Source organism: Pundamilia nyererei, unplaced genomic scaffold (genome assembly GCF_000239375.1).
Source record: "Pundamilia nyererei isolate P.nyererei 1_Seehausen unplaced genomic scaffold, PunNye1.0 scaffold00064, whole genome shotgun sequence".
NCBI lineage: Eukaryota > Metazoa > Chordata > Actinopteri > Cichliformes > Cichlidae > Pundamilia > Pundamilia nyererei.
In genome coordinates, this window is record NW_005187465.1 from 2,159,951 (window position 1) to 2,176,568 (window position 16,618).

Here is a 16,618-nt window from a genome sequence, read left to right on the forward strand (position 1 = left end):
GCATGACATCCAATATCTCCACTAAGTTCTCTCCTGCAAGAGTCGAGAAACCAGGAAGGTTTTGACTGCCGCATAAACTGTATGAGTTATGATCACGGTGGCAAAGTCTCGCTTTAAAGTGTTGGTTTTATGTGACCACAAAGAGCAAATGCAGACATATTAAACCGTGTTAAGTTTATTCAAGGTAAACATCAGCCTCCTTAAGCACTTCCTCTTTTTGATGGAAGTAGTCCCTGAACCAGGATATATGCTCCTTCTTCTGCTGCACAGTCAGGTAGGGGTTTCTGGACAGGCCGGTCACTACTAGCTCCATGAAGTGACGCACTGGCCCCTCACGAGGGAAGCCCTCCTCCAAGTTCTTCTCTAAGAAGATGTGCTCATGGAATGGGACCTTGGCTTCCTCTTCGAGGCCTAACACGCAAGAATGAACAGTCAGTTTCTCTCTCAGAAAAATGTATTTTCCCCTCTTTTAAAAATAATGAAGTCAACCTTCGTTACTCACCAGCTTCATTGTTTACTGGGTACTGCCATAGTTTCTCTTCTTTGGTCCACTGGATCATTTCCTCAAACCCATTTCGAGGCATCTGATTGGTCGATAGAGACAACTGATTTGCAAAGTCCATGTCCCACAGAGTCGGCTTAGCTGAAAATATGATACAATGACGTTAAAAGCAAAAGATTTTGCAATGTGACATGAAATATGTTTACGGGGTGACAGGCATTAAAAGCATCACAGTCTTGACAAGCATTATTAAAGCGCCATGCTTAACATGTTTGATACTATGTCATGTTTCATCAGTTTAAGCTTGAAAAATCAATTGTCACTCATGACTTGCTTACTAGAAGTCTTCATGAGGAAGACCACTGTTAAGTCAGTGATCTTCTGGTGTGGTGCATACATTTTGAAGACAAACTTTAAAAATGTTTATTTTTAGGCGTTAACAATGAGACAAGTAACACCAAAAAGTGGCCTCTGTGAGCAAACATATGAAATGAACAGTAAACTTCAAATTGAAAAAAGAAAGAAAGAAAAGAAAATCTAAATCCATCAATACCTGCTGCTGGTTCAATTCCATCTTCATCAGCAGCAGAGGTGAAGATGTTAAGTCTTTTCCCTAGCAACAAGTTCCTCCTTAAAAAAAGAAAGACATCAGACACAAGATCCATTAAAAACAACAACAACAACAAAAACACAACAAAATTAGTGTGAAGAGCTGATAAAAATATTACCGTTTCCGAACACCGGACAGCTCGGAAGTGATTCCTCTGTAATGTGTATATCCTCGCCCGTCGTCATCAAACCGGATCTGATCGGCTGGCCAGGCGTTCTGCCGGTTAGGATTCTTGCCTACTTTCATTTCAGCGATAATCACTCTGAGAAAATATTGTTTGATTATTTTTTGTTAAATAAGCTTTTCAGAAAAGAAAAAGGGGGGGGGGGAGTAACAATCTCATTAGCTACAGTTATTGGGGACATACCCGAGGTTGTTAATGTCGCCTTTCTTCTGAGCCTCAGCGATTGCCTCGTGCCGCCTCAGCTGCCTGAGCAGCTCAGATTCAGCCTGGCTGCGGTTAGGCAGAGTGGAGGCAGCAGAAGATGCTGCAGCAACCAGATCAGGATCCAAAGTCTCACTAAAAACACAACCCAGGGGGGCCAAAATGAGTGAATGAAATGTGACAAAAGTATAGCTCCTAAGGTTTGGTTTTTAATTGTATGGACATAAGTATTGGGCTACTCTGAATTCAGGTGTTTTCATCTCCAATCAACCACTGATCCATGCAGTATACCTTTACAAACATTTGTGAATGAATGAGTCATTCTAAGGAGTTCATTGAAATCAAGTAGCTGTAATAATATGCAACAAGTCACATTAGTGGAGTTTCTTCCCTTCTAGAGATTCCACACTCAGCTGTATGTGGTATTGTTGCAAGGGAGAAACATTTTGGAACTACAGCAACTTAGCCATGAGCTGAGTCACCAAGTACTGAGGCGCACAGTGCATAGCACAGACTAAACCATTACAATCAGCACAAAAACTGTGTGCTGGGAGCTGGATGGCATAGGTTTCCATAGTTGAGCAGCTTGTGTAGGTTTAACATCTAGGTAGCCCAGTACTTTCCATGTGATGTAAGTAACTATAGATGAAATAAACTTGAAAGAGAATCATGTGGAGTGACTGCTGTTGTCATCTTACAACTTTATTGGCCAATGGTGTGAATAACACAAAAAACTTCAATAAGGCAATACAACCCTTCTCCAACTTCTCTCACCTCTGTGATGAATCATCCCCTGTAGCCTTCTGATACATACTGATGGTGCTCTTCATAGGTGCCGCCTTCGGCTTATATTGTGTAACTGACTCATAACGTTGCTTTGCCTTCAGGTTTTTGAGCTTCCTTTTGTTGGTGACTTCTACTTTCATGGCTCCAAGAAGATTCAGGAGACTCTCCTTCCCACTCTTAGCTGCATCATTCTTCGTTTTCGCTGGCTGCTTTGATGCAACCTGTTCAGTTTTAACATCTGTCTGCTGCTCTGTGGCGTCTCCATCTTCTGCCTTTAACACCGCTGGCTCCTCCTTCAATTCGACCACCTCCGCTTGGTCACCCTCTTTAACTGCCTGTGTTTTCTGGTCTTGGTTATTCTTCTTTTCACAGAGCGAGCTTGAACTTGTGCTGAAGGTTTTTACCCCACATTTATTTGTAACCCTGTGTCGAGAGATAAACAGATTTGTGCATCAGAAGGAGCCAAATCTGAAAAGGTCACGATTCAGACTTTTGATAATTATTACATTAACACAATATCATCAATATTGAACGTAATAAATGCTAAGGAGGGGGCAACAGTGTCTGGAAAAAATAACATTATTATACATTATAGATTTGTATGCAATTCCATGCAGTTTTAATCTACACCATTTACAAGCATACCGCTTAAAGACAACATGACAACTTGTGATGCTTTGCATACATCTTATATAATATACATATTAGTCTGTGCATCTATACGTGAATCAAACTTTTTTTTTCAGGTCCGTGCGATTAACTTCACATACACATTACCATGGAAACAACCGCCTGAAGAGCTGTCAGTCAAGACGTCCATCCCCCTCTTTAGGCTAGAATAAGCTAGTTGCTAGCCACATGCTACTCTTGTTTAACGAAACAAGCAAAACTCAGCATATTTCGTTTGCACTGTGGCAACCTGTTCTTTGACATTAAGAAGCTCGGCAGCTGAGTCTCACGGTCATTAGTTACTCTGTTTCACAGTGTGGCCCGTTCAATCACAGCTAACAGTCACATGGTTACCTCACCTGAAAACCGTCTTGTCACATTTAGCTGCTAAAACACACGAGTCGTAGACATTGACTGAAGAACTTCGAGGCGCCAACAAAGTCCGAAATATAATTCTGTACATTGTGGCTTGTTGTGATGTCCTTCCACGCTCCTGTCGTTTACCTCCGTTGTTACCACATAAGGTCACCCCTGTAAACTTTAAGAGAATGACAGTTCCGTTCCAGGATGTGCAAAGACTCGATGTTTGCTCTTCAACGTAAGAGTGCCGAGTTTTAATTTAGTCTGGATTTATTTGTAACATTGGCAATCTCAATATTAAAGTAAATTTAATTAATTTCTTTAACATTTTAGTTGATTTGATTTTTAAATAAACTTTAGGCGGTTACTGTCAGTAGTATAGTCTCGCGAGACCGCAACCGGAACGTGAGTCAAAATGGCGACGAAACACAACCGCTCATTCACGAACTGAGGTCTCAGCTGCAGTCCGCGAATTAGTTTCTTATTTGCATCAAGAGATGGATATTCAGAGAGAAGAAATAGCTTCGCAAAATCAGCATTTTTGTAAACATTGATTGTTTTTATTCGCATAAGTTCCTGCTTATATTCAGAGAGGAGAAAGCAACTTCACACAGGTAAAACGTCAACGGAAGCTAAGTTATTAGCATGCAAGCTAACATGCTTAAAAATTAGCTTACCGCAAGTTAGTGTGAAATAAGTATATATTTATTCAGAAGCGTAAAGTTACCATAATTTCTTTATTTTTCACTGATCTTAGGTTCCAGTGAATATATATAAAGTGTGGCTTGTGTGTTACATGTTGTAGTTCGCTGTTGTTCCGTCAGTGTGAACAAACCCGCTCCTTGGAGCTCAGTGTGTTTGTTTACCTACAAAGTATTTGGAAAAGAGGAACTTGGACAATCTTTAAATCACTTAACATTATATTAAATGTGTAGTCTTCGCCTCCACATTAAGTTTCACAGTCTTTTTTTTAAGATTTTAGATTTTATTTGATGGGTGTAATTACAACGCGCTAGCTTTGCAATACCTCCAGTTCTGTGAAATACCGTGGACTTGTTTTCATGATAACGTTGTATATCATCTTAAGAACAAGCTCCAAAGACGTGGTGTAGTTTTAAAACACGACTTCTCTCCTGTTGAGGTTTTGTTCGGTCTGTTATCGTTGCATTTACGTTAACAAATACATGCGAAACTTAGAGAATGCGTCTGACAGCAAATATGCTGTTGCTACCACAGGATCTATTATGAATAAGTTTTGTTGTGCTTTAACATTTGTTCCTAACCAGAAAGTTACTGTTGTCTCAGCAAACCTCCAAATAGTTTTTCATGTATTTGAGATTCTCTTATAACCCCTGCCAATCACCAGACGAGGTTTTAGATCAGTGTTTGGGTCATTGTTGCACATCTCTACTATATAATAAGCCGTTATTGTATGCAGTGTCTTGAAGGGGTTCCTTTTGTGTGATTATCCACCTTAATGGTTTTGTCTTAGGGACTGCCCATCATTAATGAAAAGGGTTTTGGATGAGGGTCTCCTTGGAGATGTATAGCTGTGAGGGGTTTTTTATGGTGAAACGCAATGGGACAATCTGTCTAGTTATTGCATTGAGTCTCGAAAACTAAAAGCACTACAAAAATGATCTACAAAAGGAAATATCTATAGTAAGTGAATTTAGCCTAAATGTCCTGGTTTGGTGGGTATGTAAACAAAGAGGAAAGAACATTGTACTTAGATCTGTGCAGGTATTCTGAGGAATATTCACTAAGCACCTCTAACATTCCCAATATACTTCAGGCCCAACAATAGCCACAGTAATCACACATAAAACCAATGTAAGGGAGCTGGGTTATCAGAACAAGACTCAGCTGTACACCTGCACTTAAAGGAAAAATACACTCTTTTGAAGATACTAATGTTCACATTTTGGACAGAGAAGCCACAAAGTTTGAAATATGAGTAAAGGATGCTTCCCATGTGCACCTATAGCAACTGAGGTGGTGGACTATATAACCAGTCAGCTATAATGCATTCTTGAGATCAATTCGCACTCACACCTTGACCCATGTCATCTTAATAGCTCACATGATGGGCAGGCTTAGCTGACATGTTACAGAGAATTCACAGCATGGCATGTGACCTTAGTGTGTCACACCCTGAAACTTGTGACCCTGATGACACGAAGACAGAGTGGGTCAGTGACATTCAGGACCACCTTCAAGGTGGCAACACATTAGAAGTTAAATACCTGGGAATCCTCATCAGCCTTTAGAACTGAAGAAGCCTTTTCAATGAGAGCTGAAATGTCTCCCAAGACCCTACAAGAACAAGTCCACTTGCCTTCAAAGGAAGCTTTTAAGACTTGATTATAAGCTATTTATAATCAGAACTCTGTCAACAACATAGTATCACACTGTGATTGTTACTTTAAGTCCATTTGAGTATCTACAGTTGGCTATGAACTATTAGAATTTTGTGTTTTAGTTCTAAGTGTGATCTTGACTTTGTGTGTGTGTCTACGAGAGGTTATATTTACAGACCTGTGTGCTTTCTTATGTCAGCCATGGCGGAAGAACGTCGGCAGAAGCACTGTTCGGTCGTCCTGCCTACAGAGTCAATGAAGGCCATGGCAGAGTCTGTGGGAGTGGGGCAGTTACAGGAGGACAGCTGTGTAGCCCTAAGTGAAGAGGTCAGCTACAGAATAAAAGAAATTGCACAGGTAAAGTATGAATTATCAGAGAAAATATTGCCTTTTATTTATGTGGAAGAAAAATGCTCAAAAAACAGTTACTGGAAAATCCAGATTTATATTTAAATCCTCTTTGGTGGGTTTTTTTCTCCTTTTACATAGGATGCTTTGAAATTTATGCACCATGGGAAGAGACGTAAATTAACCACCAGCGATATAGACAATGCTCTCAAATTAAAAAATGTGGAAGTAAGTGAGAACTTGTGTGTTTTTAAATTAAGTACTTTTTGCTGGCTTATTAAGTGATTTGATGGATGCAGTTTGAAGGCAAGCAAGTCTCAATTAATTCCTTTCGGTACAGCCCCTGTATGGCTTCCAGTCGCAAGAGTTTATCCCTTTTCGTTTTGCGAGTGGCGGTGGAAGAGAGCTTCATTTCTACGAGGAAAAGGAAGTTGACCTCAGTGACATTATAAACACGCCTCTTCCCAGAGTCCCACTAGATGTGTCTCTTAAAGGTATTCAGAGAGTCAATTTTTTTTTTGTATATTTTTGTCCAATAGTATATTTAACTTGTACTCTGTACTTGTTTGTTCATCACCAGCTCACTGGTTAAGTATTGAGGGGATGCAACCAGCTATTCCAGAAAATCCACCACCAGGTTAGCTCTGACCAGATTTTTTTCTATTAAAGTACAAAGTTAAATATCTGGAGAAGAAACGTAGACACATTAGATATGTCTTGTTTCCTTTTTAGCAACAAAAGAGCAACAGAAAGTTGAATCTACAGAGCCTCTCAAAGTAGTCAAACCTGGTCAGGAGGAGGAAGGTACGATTCAAGGCAAGGGTCAGGGCACAACAACTCCTGACGGTAAAGGTCAGTGTCTTGTTTTCCATTTAACTTTCTAATTTTTCTCTTACATTTCCCTGCTTTAGTTCATTTCAGTTTTGCCTTCACAATGCTTGTTGATAATGTTTATCTGTATCCGTCTTGTTCAGGAAAGGAAAAGGGTCTAATAAGGTTGAAACCACGCAGCACTCATGAGCTTTCTGTTGAACAGCAGCTCTACTACAAGGAAATCACAGAAGCATGTGTTGGATCCTGTGAAGCTAAGAGAGCTGTAAGTTCTGCCTCTACTTTATATTAGTATTTTGTATTATTGAATATTTTAGTAATGGTTTTGTTTTATTAATGAAAACTACAAATGTATTATACAATAAATTGTATAATATAACTTAAACTTGGGCATAAAACAAAATGCCCTTCACTGTTTTTTCTTGGAAGGCCAAAAAAAAGAGTTCTGTCTGAGTTTAAGTGAGTTTAAAGGAGTATGTGGCGATTGCAAAGAAGAAAAGCGAACATATCCACATTCTCTGCTGTCAGCTTTCAGCAAACTGCCTAATTCTTCATGCCAGACTAAGTTAACAGGTCATCTGCACACATTCGAGTTTATTTACAATTCGCTGTCCAAAAGTGACAGCGGTGGATGGAGCAGCTACAGAGCTCTCTTTTCTTCATGTTGGAGCTTGTTGATCAGGTGGTTTGATGAAGGACTAAAGCTAACTTTTCCCAGTGAAGCTTTTAATGGTAAACACAGAAACATGTGCTGCTGTTTTGGATGCCTAGAAAATCTAATGGCGCAGCCGTGTGTGTGTGTGTGTGTGTGTGTGTGTGTGTGTGTGTGTGTGTGGTGGTGTGTGTGTGTGCAGACTGTGGCCCCACATTAAACTATTAAACTACTAACATGGTGATAGTTGAGTCCTACAGAGTCATGGATTTCTAAAAGCATTAAAACAAAAAAATGTCATCTGGGATTTTTTTTTATTTTTATTTAGTTGTTTGTGTTACTTATTCTAAAACGGGTTGTTGTTGTTATAAAGTAAAATAGTAGTGCAGTCTAATTCTGTCATACTATCAAAAAGTTATTTCAGGCCAGTTTGTCACCGGACTTCTCTTTTTAAAAATGTTTGTATATATTTCGCACAGGAAGCCTTACAGAGTATTGCTACCGATCCTGGACTTTATCAGATGCTTCCAAGATTCAGCACATTTATTTCTGAGGGCGTAAGCACATTTCCAACATCTTCTCTTCTCAACCATTTCTTTACCTCACAAAAAAGCCCTGAGCATATTTGTGTTCAAAGTGCTGACCTTAGGCTCTCTTCAAAGGTGCGTGTAAACGTGGTGCAAAACAACTTGGCTCTTCTGATTTATCTGATGCGGATGGTCAAAGCTCTGATGGACAACCCCACCCTGTATCTGGAAAAATACGTAAGTGATGGAAACAAATACAATGTTGTATTATTTTATGAAGCTTGTAACCCAAAACATACTTTCATTGTGATATTCAATTTTTTTTTTTTCTCTTTTTCTCTCCATCTACAGCTCCATGAGCTCATCCCGGCTGTGGTCACCTGTATTGTGAGTAAGCAGCTGTGTTTGCGACCGGATGTTGACAACCACTGGGCTTTACGGGACTTTGCTGCTCGTCTTATGGCCCAAAGTTGTAAAACCTTCAGTACAACAACCAACAACATTCAGTCTCGTATTACCAAGACTTTTACCAAGGTGAAGTTTTTCTTTGGTAATAAATATGTTGTTCCCATATTGAAGATGTTTTGATATTTTATATATATAGTGAAATGCACAGAGCAGTTAGGGTTAGGGTGATTGGCAGTAATAAATTGGCTATAGGTGTGAATGGGTGTCTGTTGCTCTCTTATCCTTACGAGAGATTTGCGACCTGTCCAGAATGAGCACCAACTTGCATCTTATGATGGCTGGAATAGACTTCATAAGAGACTAAATTGGATATGTGGAAAAGGGGGGATGGAGGGAATCATGCAGAGTATAAATTTGTTTAACTCTCTATCACTCAAGTATTAAACAGGCTCTATGGCTGTATTTCATAATTATGGCTGTAATACTTTTAAAATGACAAAATAATTCTCTTCTTTCAGCAACCATTCCATTTATCTCTGTTCTTTTTCTCTTTCATTTTCCCAAATAGTACTGTGAAGTGCACATGGTGTAGTGTAGGCGGTGTTAATTTGTCTGTCAGAAGTTAAACTAAATAGCTTCACATTTTCTCAAAATCTAATTGATGACAGTGTAAAAATGCAGGTATGCATCAAGCTGTGTTGTGCAAGTATGTCTTAAAATTGTTAATAATAATAATCAGTAACCAAATATGTCATTGCCAATTTGTAAAAAAACAAACAAATTCTAGTTGTATTTTAATGTTGTTTAAGGGTGTATCTACCCTTTTGCTCTTTAGTCTGATGGAATCTTACTGGCCCTGTTTTGTGAGCGTTGTTTAAGCAGGTGTGAACTTGGTAATCTCCTGTTGCGACTGAAGCGCTCTGAAGCTTTTCTTTGTGCTTTGCATTCTTACGTAGTAACAGTTCGATAATAAACCTTTACCTCACAAATGTATCCTCTAGTCCAGGACACAACAGTTGGAAATTCTCATGTGATTCACAGGGAGGCTTTGTAGCTTTTTTGGACTGATTCAGAACAGGCAATCAAACACCAAGTAGGAAAACACAGCAAAACACATGAATCCACTCTTTTTTTTCTTCTTCCAGAGTTGGCTGGATGATAAAACGCAGTGGACGACACGGTACGGCTGCATCGCTGGACTTGCAGAACTGGGACCAGATGTGAGTGGGGTTTTGTTCCCTCTTCTTCTTGTTCTGTCTGTTGCAGTGAAACCAACCTGCTGTTTTTTATCTTTTATCCTCTGTAGGTGATAAAGACATTGATAATTCCTCGGCTTGCTGTAGAAGGTGCTCGGATCAAAGCAGTGATGGAAGGACCTGTGATCTCTAATATCGATAAGATAGGAGCTGAACATGTTCAAAGCCTCCTACTGGTAATATATGAACTTTTCTGAGTCTCATGCATTAGTTTGTAAACTAGAGCAGTCCAAACAGATTACATAAACCCTGAGATTGTTATTAAAGTGTTTTGTTTTCCCTTCTCCTTTTACAAAGAAACATTGTGCCAGTGTTATTGCCAAATTGCGATCTCAGCCTGACAACGTGGAGCAGTATCGCACAGAATATGGTTATCTCGGACCCATGCTTTGCTCCCATGTAATGAAGGCCAGGACTCAAGCAGCACTGCAAGCTCAGCAAGTCAACAGAACGACATTAACAATCACTCAGGTATAACTTACACCCAGTTATCACCAAATTATCCTATACCATACCATCATTTATTTATATAGCAATTTAAAAACAACACACGGCCGACCAAAGTGCTGTACAGCAGAAATACTAAAAGTATATAAGTAAAACTATATGAATAATTATCATTATTTTTAATTTACAATTAACAACAAAATAACAGTGTCAGTTACCCGCTAATTCAAAAGGGAGGGAATGAAAATAAGTTTTGATTCTGGATTTAAAGACCACCACTGAAGAAGATTGCCTGATGTGAAGAGGAAGATGATTCCAAAGCTTCGGGGCAACAATAGAGAATGCTCAGTCTCCTCTAAGTTTCAGCCAAGACTGAGAGCAACAGCTGCTCAGGCTAACCGGCGTGAACGAGGGGGGACATAGGGCTTCAGCAGGTCGGACACATATACGGGCGCCAGACCATTTAAGGATAAAAAAAAAAAACCAGTAAAAAGGTTTTAAAATGGATTCTAAATTCAATTGGAAGCCAGTGTAAGGAGGCCAGAACTGGAGTAAAATGCTCAAATTTTCTTTCACCAGTTAAAATCCGTGCGGCAGCATTTTGCACCAGTTGCACCAGAGTTCCCTGGCTAACCTTTATTAAAAGGGAGTTAGAGTAAACCAAGGGTGAGGTTATAAAAGCATGATGGCAGTTTCCAAGTCATGCCTGGGGAAAAAAAGGCTTAAGCTTTGACAGACGTCTGAGGTAATAGAATGAAGATTTTCACCACTCCATTTACGTGGCTGTTAAAATGTAAATGAATGTATATTTTAAAATACTTATCTGTAATAAGAGAATTCGAAATTAAAATGGCATATTAAGATTATTACAAGTGCTATTGGTAACTAGTACGTTTGCCTTCGTTTAATAATGAACAATGACACTTTCTTTCAGCCGCGTCCCACCCTTTCAGTCTCACAAAGCGGGCTAAGTGGGTCATCAGGTCCTCGCACTCCCAGCATCATTAAGGTCCCAAGCTCCCTCACACTGATGTCGCCACGACCTGGTACCCCATCACAGCCATCTCCTCCAGCTACTAAGTACATTGTTATGGCAACCAGTGCAGGAGCTGCCTCAACTCAGCAGGTGATTTTAGTTTTTTACCACCACTACAGAAAATCTGTATAAACTGTTTTTCCATAAAGCCACAAAGCCTTTCTCATATACTTGACCTTCATATTGGCATGATAATGTGCTAGATTTGACATTTTATAAATGCTTAGTGTTACAAAATGGAAACGCAGTGACAAAACTTACTGAATAAAGATTGCTGTTGATGATTGTGACTTCTAATAAAATCTACAACTGCTTGCATGTTTTTTGTCTCTCGTCAGGTCATAACTCTCAGCTCTTCACAGTCAGCTTCACCAGTAACTAGTACTGTTCCCAGTGCTACATCTACCTTGCAGCCTTTGGTAAAACTGGAGCCTGGCAGTGGCCCTGGACTGACAGCTTCACGACCTCTGCAGAAGTACATAGTCGTGTCTCTTCCCTCGTCTGCCTCGTCGTCTTTGGAGACTAAGAGCTCTGTGCTACCCACCTCAATCTCCTCAAGTTCACTAGATGGAGGGATGAAGCTGGAACGGTCCGAGTCTCCTGGAGCAAGCACACAGTCGCCACACTGAGACTTGTATGAGTAGTGGAGATTCCTATCAAGTTGGAGCACCTGAGCACACAAGGAGATTTGTTTGGGCTGAACTTAATGGGGCAACCTCTGAGGTGATATGAGGGGGCAATATCTGAACTCTTGACTGATTGAGAGAAAATGTGACCAGAGGTAAATATGTTGATGCCCGATGAAAACCGACCAATCTGTGACATCTTCACTGTTTCAGCTTATATTCAAATTGATTTCATGTTTCTTTTTTACCTTAAAATAAATGATTTTTTATGAAATCTTTCAACTGTATGTGATTTTTACATTTCTGTTGTCATTTTAAGTGATTCTTTGGTATTGTCATTTTTGGTATGGGTGGCTCTCAGAGTTTGTAAATTGCTGCCAACATCCAATATCTGAGCTTGCAAAACAATCCACATGGGCACCAAGTCAGTGCAATAAATGAAAAAGGTGCAGTACAGTGAGGACAAACAACAGAAATGCTACAATAGAGGGATTCTGCTCTAGTCACATAAAAACTTGGCTATTTTAATTACAGCTTGCCAATTTTTTTTGTACTCTTTATATTTTCAGATGAAATTTAAATATATAACTCCAAACTTGCATTAAATTTGAGGAAAATATGTATGAATTTGTATAAATCAAGTTTGCTGCTACATTGTGTGTAAATGGGTCTAATGTGTAATGAAAGGCAGCTTTAAGCCCAAAGGTTATAAGATAACCTGCAAAAAAAGACTCAGCCTCAACAAAACTTAGTTTGAATTCAAAGTACCCATAAAAAAGTTTTTAAAAAAAGATTCAATCCTGCATTTGAAATGTTGAGCGAAAGGTCACTGAATGCAGAATGATTTCTGTCAGCAAGTGAAAACTGCAGAATAATGCCTTTTGTTTTATATACTGCAATATTTATAGAGATGACATATAGTGTTACTTTGTGGTAAATATGAATTTTAAAGGCTTTTCTTTGCTTAAGTCAATAAAGAAAAATAGAGGCCACAACTGCGTTGTTTTACTTTTATTAGACCTTTGAAAGTAAAAACGGTGAAAGAAGTACAATTCTTTTGCAGCTGTTAAAGTTTTCAAATACAGTGAAAATGAAACGTTGAGGCAGTTCACCTCCAAAGTAAAAGCTGCACCTATTAGAATTCTTTCAGTAAATTTAAGAGCTGAACCACATACACAAGCAAATACAGTAGTTTAAATACTGGACACTTTTAATATCTTTCTATTACTTTCACACAGCTAGTCTCCTGTGTTGTGTGATGAGGGTTGTGATTCACGTGTACATATACATAATCTTTTTTTTAATTTTTAATTTTAATGTTTTTGACTGAGCTCACTTGTCACTTCGGGTGACTATTATCACAATAGGAGAAAAAATTTCAATATTTAAATTTCTTGAAGCTTTTGACTGTACCATAAATAAAATAAGAACATTAACATTTGTTGTTTTAGTTGGAAAGCCATGTATGGCTGAATGGTTGTAATTGTCCATGGGTTTATCTATAACCTTTTTGTTGAGCCTTTAAAGGGGGCTCAGTGTAAATAGAAAAAATAGTGGGAGCTCACTCCCATTAGCTGTTTTCACAAACTTTTAATTTCAGGGTTTTTTTTTTTTTGTTTGTTTGTTTTTTTTAGGGCCCCATAAAGCCTGTTGTGTTCTGACGTGTCATATAAGTTGACAGGTTAAAAATCCAATATCTGTCAACTAAAGAACAAGAAAAACCAGTAGTTTAACTTTTTAAAAATGATATTCAAGAAAAAATGACTAAGCACCCTAAAAACAAACAAACAAAAGTATAAGTACGAACTTATGAAATTTGTTCATATTTAAGCAATTTGCTCATTTATGTGGTTCAACACTTACTGCAACTTTTACTTTGGAGGTTTACTTTTTACTGTCTTTGTGTGCGGTTTGTTTGAAAAGGAGCAGGCGGATATTTTTGTACTTGTACTATTTTAAATGCACGTAAGTGCTCCTAATTGTGCGAAATTTTGTTGTTGGTAGTTGTAAAATGGGGCTCATATAAAGACTTATTGCCTTATCCAAATCGAAAGGCATACAAAACGGTAATAATAATAAAAATCAATCAATCAATAAATAAATAAATAATATATTTTTTAAAGTTCCAAAATTATTTTGACCTTTATTTTGAAGGCGGAAGTATCAAGGCGTAGCCGCTTCCTGTACAGACTTTTTTTTTTTTTTTTTTTAGCGCGTAGCTTTTTTAGAGCTGAAAACTGGCAAAAAAAACAACCCTGAAACTCTGCAATTACTGTAGACATGAATTTCAAAATACGGCGTGCTGCGAAGGAAGACTGCAAAGACATATCGAGGATGATAATGGTGAATTATAGTTAACTTATCTCTGTTTTTCCCACTTCGCAGTGCTTTTATAGGGCTCTGTTAAACGTTAGCTCAATATCTGAAATGTTAGATTTTATTTCCTAATAATTCTCCAGAGTGTGTTTCTCAGTTGACATTACGGTAAAACGTCGTTTTTCAGGATTTGGCGATTTATGAAAAGATGCCTGACCAAGTGAAGATTTCGCATGAAGGTAATTCTCCCATTAAATGTTACGGAAAGTAAAGATTTATTTGTCTAAAAGCATACCGTTTTTTTCTGTATAACTTTTAATGATGACTTTTTAAACCGACTGCAAAAGCATATGTATAATATGATGAACCATTGTTATATAATTTTGTTATATAATGACTGGCAGTCAGACCACAAATCGAGTGCAGCTATATTTACACTTAATAAGTAACTGGCAAGAGTTAAACTCCCAACAATCAGATTGTCATACTCAATCATCATTATAAACCCCACTATTAAAAAGTAAGAACTTTAAAATCATTAAACATAAATATCAAAGTTGTGTATTTATTCTTTTTATAATTATATAGTCAGTGGTAACTTCATTGCCCCCAATGGGAAATCGATTTGCAGTATGTCCACACATCAAACAACACAAATAACAAAAAGAGAGAGAACAGTTAAATTGTTTATGGCAGAATATGAAAGAAGGTTTTCTGAGATTGTCGTAGAGAAAACTTTTATTTTCATTTGTTGCCTCAACAGTTTAGGGACACACAACAATAATGCAAATGACAGTAACTGTCACAAGTCATGTTTATGTTATATGAAAGAAATGGAATAAGGTATAAACATTCCCAGCTCCAAACAGACCTTTCCAGCACAAATAACTTGGGTGAATTTAATTATTTTCACAGTGTCTGTGTACCATTTTACTTTTCTCATGAAGCCAGAGAGATTAATGACATAGAACCTGGCAGAATTTAATGTTTTAAAGGTACAGCTCACCACTAGATGTCAATAGATAGCAGACTTCATCAGTTGAGTTGTTTTCACATGCTGCTCAGTTCAAGTGAAAAATCCTAGTTATGGTGGTCGCTGTAGGACAAACAAGTCTTGCTGTAGTTCTGCTGTGGTTCATCTCTGTTGTTACCTCAACTGTCAATATGTTTCCACATTTATTTATGCTGGAGAAGGTTGTAGAACTTGGTGAAAGGAGTTTAAGATTAGTCAATGAGTGAGTGAAACATTTGTCCGATGACAGTGAGAGTTGAGTTGTAGAGCAGTTGATGCTGCTGTAGTGGTGTCTCTTTCCTTTCTCTGATGAAAAAACTATAGGTATGATCCATCATATCTTGATTTTGAAACTTGCCTCCACAGCAGGTGAACATCTAAAAACAAACAAACAAACAAAAAAACTAACATTATACCAGCTAACGTTAGGTTAGAGCGTCCTAAAAATAACACTTTCCCTCTGATAAACAGGGGCTGGCCTCAAAGAATTTCCTGGCCAGTCACTGTATTCAAGATGGCCGGGCAGCATGGTGGCTTCACCAAACCTGATACCTGTTCTGATGTATTTTTAGCTGATGAATTCCAGGTTTAGAATTGAACTTGGAATTAATCTTCCAGCAAACATTAGTTCGTTAGAAGATGTAATAACACACTAAACGGTATTTATTCATGGGTACAACATTCTTTTGTTTCTTCTTTTTTTGCTGTTAAATAATGTAAAAAAAAAAATAAAGAAATGAGCTTCTTTACCTTTAGTTAAGTTGGTATTTAAAATGTGCTGCCTTGAAGGATGAATTTATATATAACTATAAAATTCATATATTAGATGCAGTTATTAGCTGAAACAATAACTGCAGCTCAGTGAGAACGAGTGGTAATTAGTCCAACAATGATTAACTGAATAAGATTAGGATTAGGTCCCTTAGATATAGGTGTATACGGTCAACTGCAATTCTTCGTGTACTTTTCCCTATCAACTGTCATGCAGCTTCTTTTGAAATACATCCAATCTCTCTTTTATTATAAGATAAAGATAGCTGGATTACTAAGTGTCTTTAAAAAACAAACACAACCAGATTGTTTTGATATCTTGTGTTTTTCTATTGTGCTCATAAGTTGACGACACACTGTGACCCCAAGCTTGACACAAAAGCATCCTTTTAAGTAAAAGTCTGCTAATACCTTTGGAAAAAATTACAGTAGAGGACTGTCATTCACAACTGGCTTAATAGAGACCCTGATGCTTCTCCTACTCAGAAAATGTTATTGTCACTACTTACTATTAATGAAGAGACAATTTTAAAGAGAATTCAGTTTCTCAAATGTATGTTTTTGATGTTTCTTCTTGTTTGAGAGCTTTTTATTGCTGTTAAAATAGAGATTAAACATGTCTATATGAATAACTTTTTCTTGTGCAATTTAGAGTTAGAGCGCGATGGTTTCTGCCAGAACCCCCTCTTTGAATGCCTCGTTGCAGAAGTACCAGA

At 38.0% G+C, this 16,618-nt stretch overlaps 3 protein-coding genes across 3 annotated transcripts in view; 2 read left to right on the forward strand and 1 right to left on the reverse strand.

Annotated features, from left to right (window-relative positions):
- Positions 1–155: 155 nt before the first annotated feature.
- mrps31 (mitochondrial ribosomal protein S31) lies at positions 156–3,514 on the reverse strand. The gene is made up of 7 exons (XM_005735521.2): positions 3,312–3,514; positions 2,272–2,706; positions 1,480–1,632; positions 1,231–1,374; positions 1,056–1,132; positions 503–643; positions 156–411 (listed from the first exon to the last, which is right to left on the reverse strand). Exons 1-7 carry the CDS (start codon positions 3,413–3,415, stop codon positions 176–178), a joined length of 1,290 nt encoding a protein of 429 aa, XP_005735578.1. The 5' UTR covers positions 3,416–3,514; the 3' UTR covers positions 156–175.
- A 195-nt stretch (positions 3,515–3,709) lies between these two features.
- On the forward strand, positions 3,710–12,789 carry taf6 (TAF6 RNA polymerase II, TATA box binding protein (TBP)-associated factor). Its single transcript, XM_005735522.2, has 15 exons — positions 3,710–3,926; positions 5,872–6,029; positions 6,162–6,248; positions 6,361–6,514; positions 6,601–6,657; positions 6,753–6,872; positions 6,995–7,116; positions 7,983–8,060; positions 8,166–8,267; positions 8,382–8,564; positions 9,584–9,658; positions 9,745–9,870; positions 9,992–10,165; positions 11,076–11,267; positions 11,516–12,789. The coding sequence occupies exons 2-15, from the start codon at positions 5,874–5,876 to the stop codon at positions 11,804–11,806; spliced, it is 1,917 nt and encodes a 638-aa protein (XP_005735579.1). The 5' UTR covers positions 3,710–3,926; positions 5,872–5,873; the 3' UTR covers positions 11,807–12,789.
- Positions 12,790–14,007: 1,218 nt separating this feature from the next.
- The window catches only part of LOC102197677 (diamine acetyltransferase 2-like), an 11,976-nt gene continuing 9,365 nt past the window's right edge, over positions 14,008–16,618 (forward strand). Inside the window, exons 1-3 of the mRNA XM_005735523.1 lie at positions 14,008–14,146; positions 14,307–14,358; positions 16,555–16,618. Of these exons, the coding sequence (XP_005735580.1) occupies positions 14,084–14,146; positions 14,307–14,358; positions 16,555–16,618 (179 nt within the window). The 5' untranslated portion in view covers positions 14,008–14,083. The remainder of the gene's footprint in view (positions 14,147–14,306; positions 14,359–16,554) is intronic.

Bases quoted from the DNA above. Each gene is read 5' to 3' on its own strand.
- mrps31 (XM_005735521.2), bottom strand. From the start codon at position 3,415: ATGTACAGAATTATATTTCGGACTTTGTTGGCGCCTCGAAGTTCTTCA. The intron at 2,707-3,311 runs GTGAGGTAACCA...CTCTCGACACAG, and splicing joins TGTGACAAGACGGTTTTCAG to GGTTACAAATAAATGTGGGG. The intron at 412-502 runs GTGAGTAACGAA...CTTGCGTGTTAG, and splicing joins CCCAGTAAACAATGAAGCTG to GCCTCGAAGAGGAAGCCAAG.
- taf6 (XM_005735522.2), top strand. From the start codon at position 5,874: ATGGCGGAAGAACGTCGGCAGAAGCACTGTTCGGTCGTCCTGCCTACA. The intron at 6,030-6,161 runs GTAAAGTATGAA...CCTTTTACATAG, and splicing joins GAATAAAAGAAATTGCACAG to GATGCTTTGAAATTTATGCA. The intron at 6,873-6,994 runs GTCAGTGTCTTG...CGTCTTGTTCAG, and splicing joins AACAACTCCTGACGGTAAAG to GAAAGGAAAAGGGTCTAATA.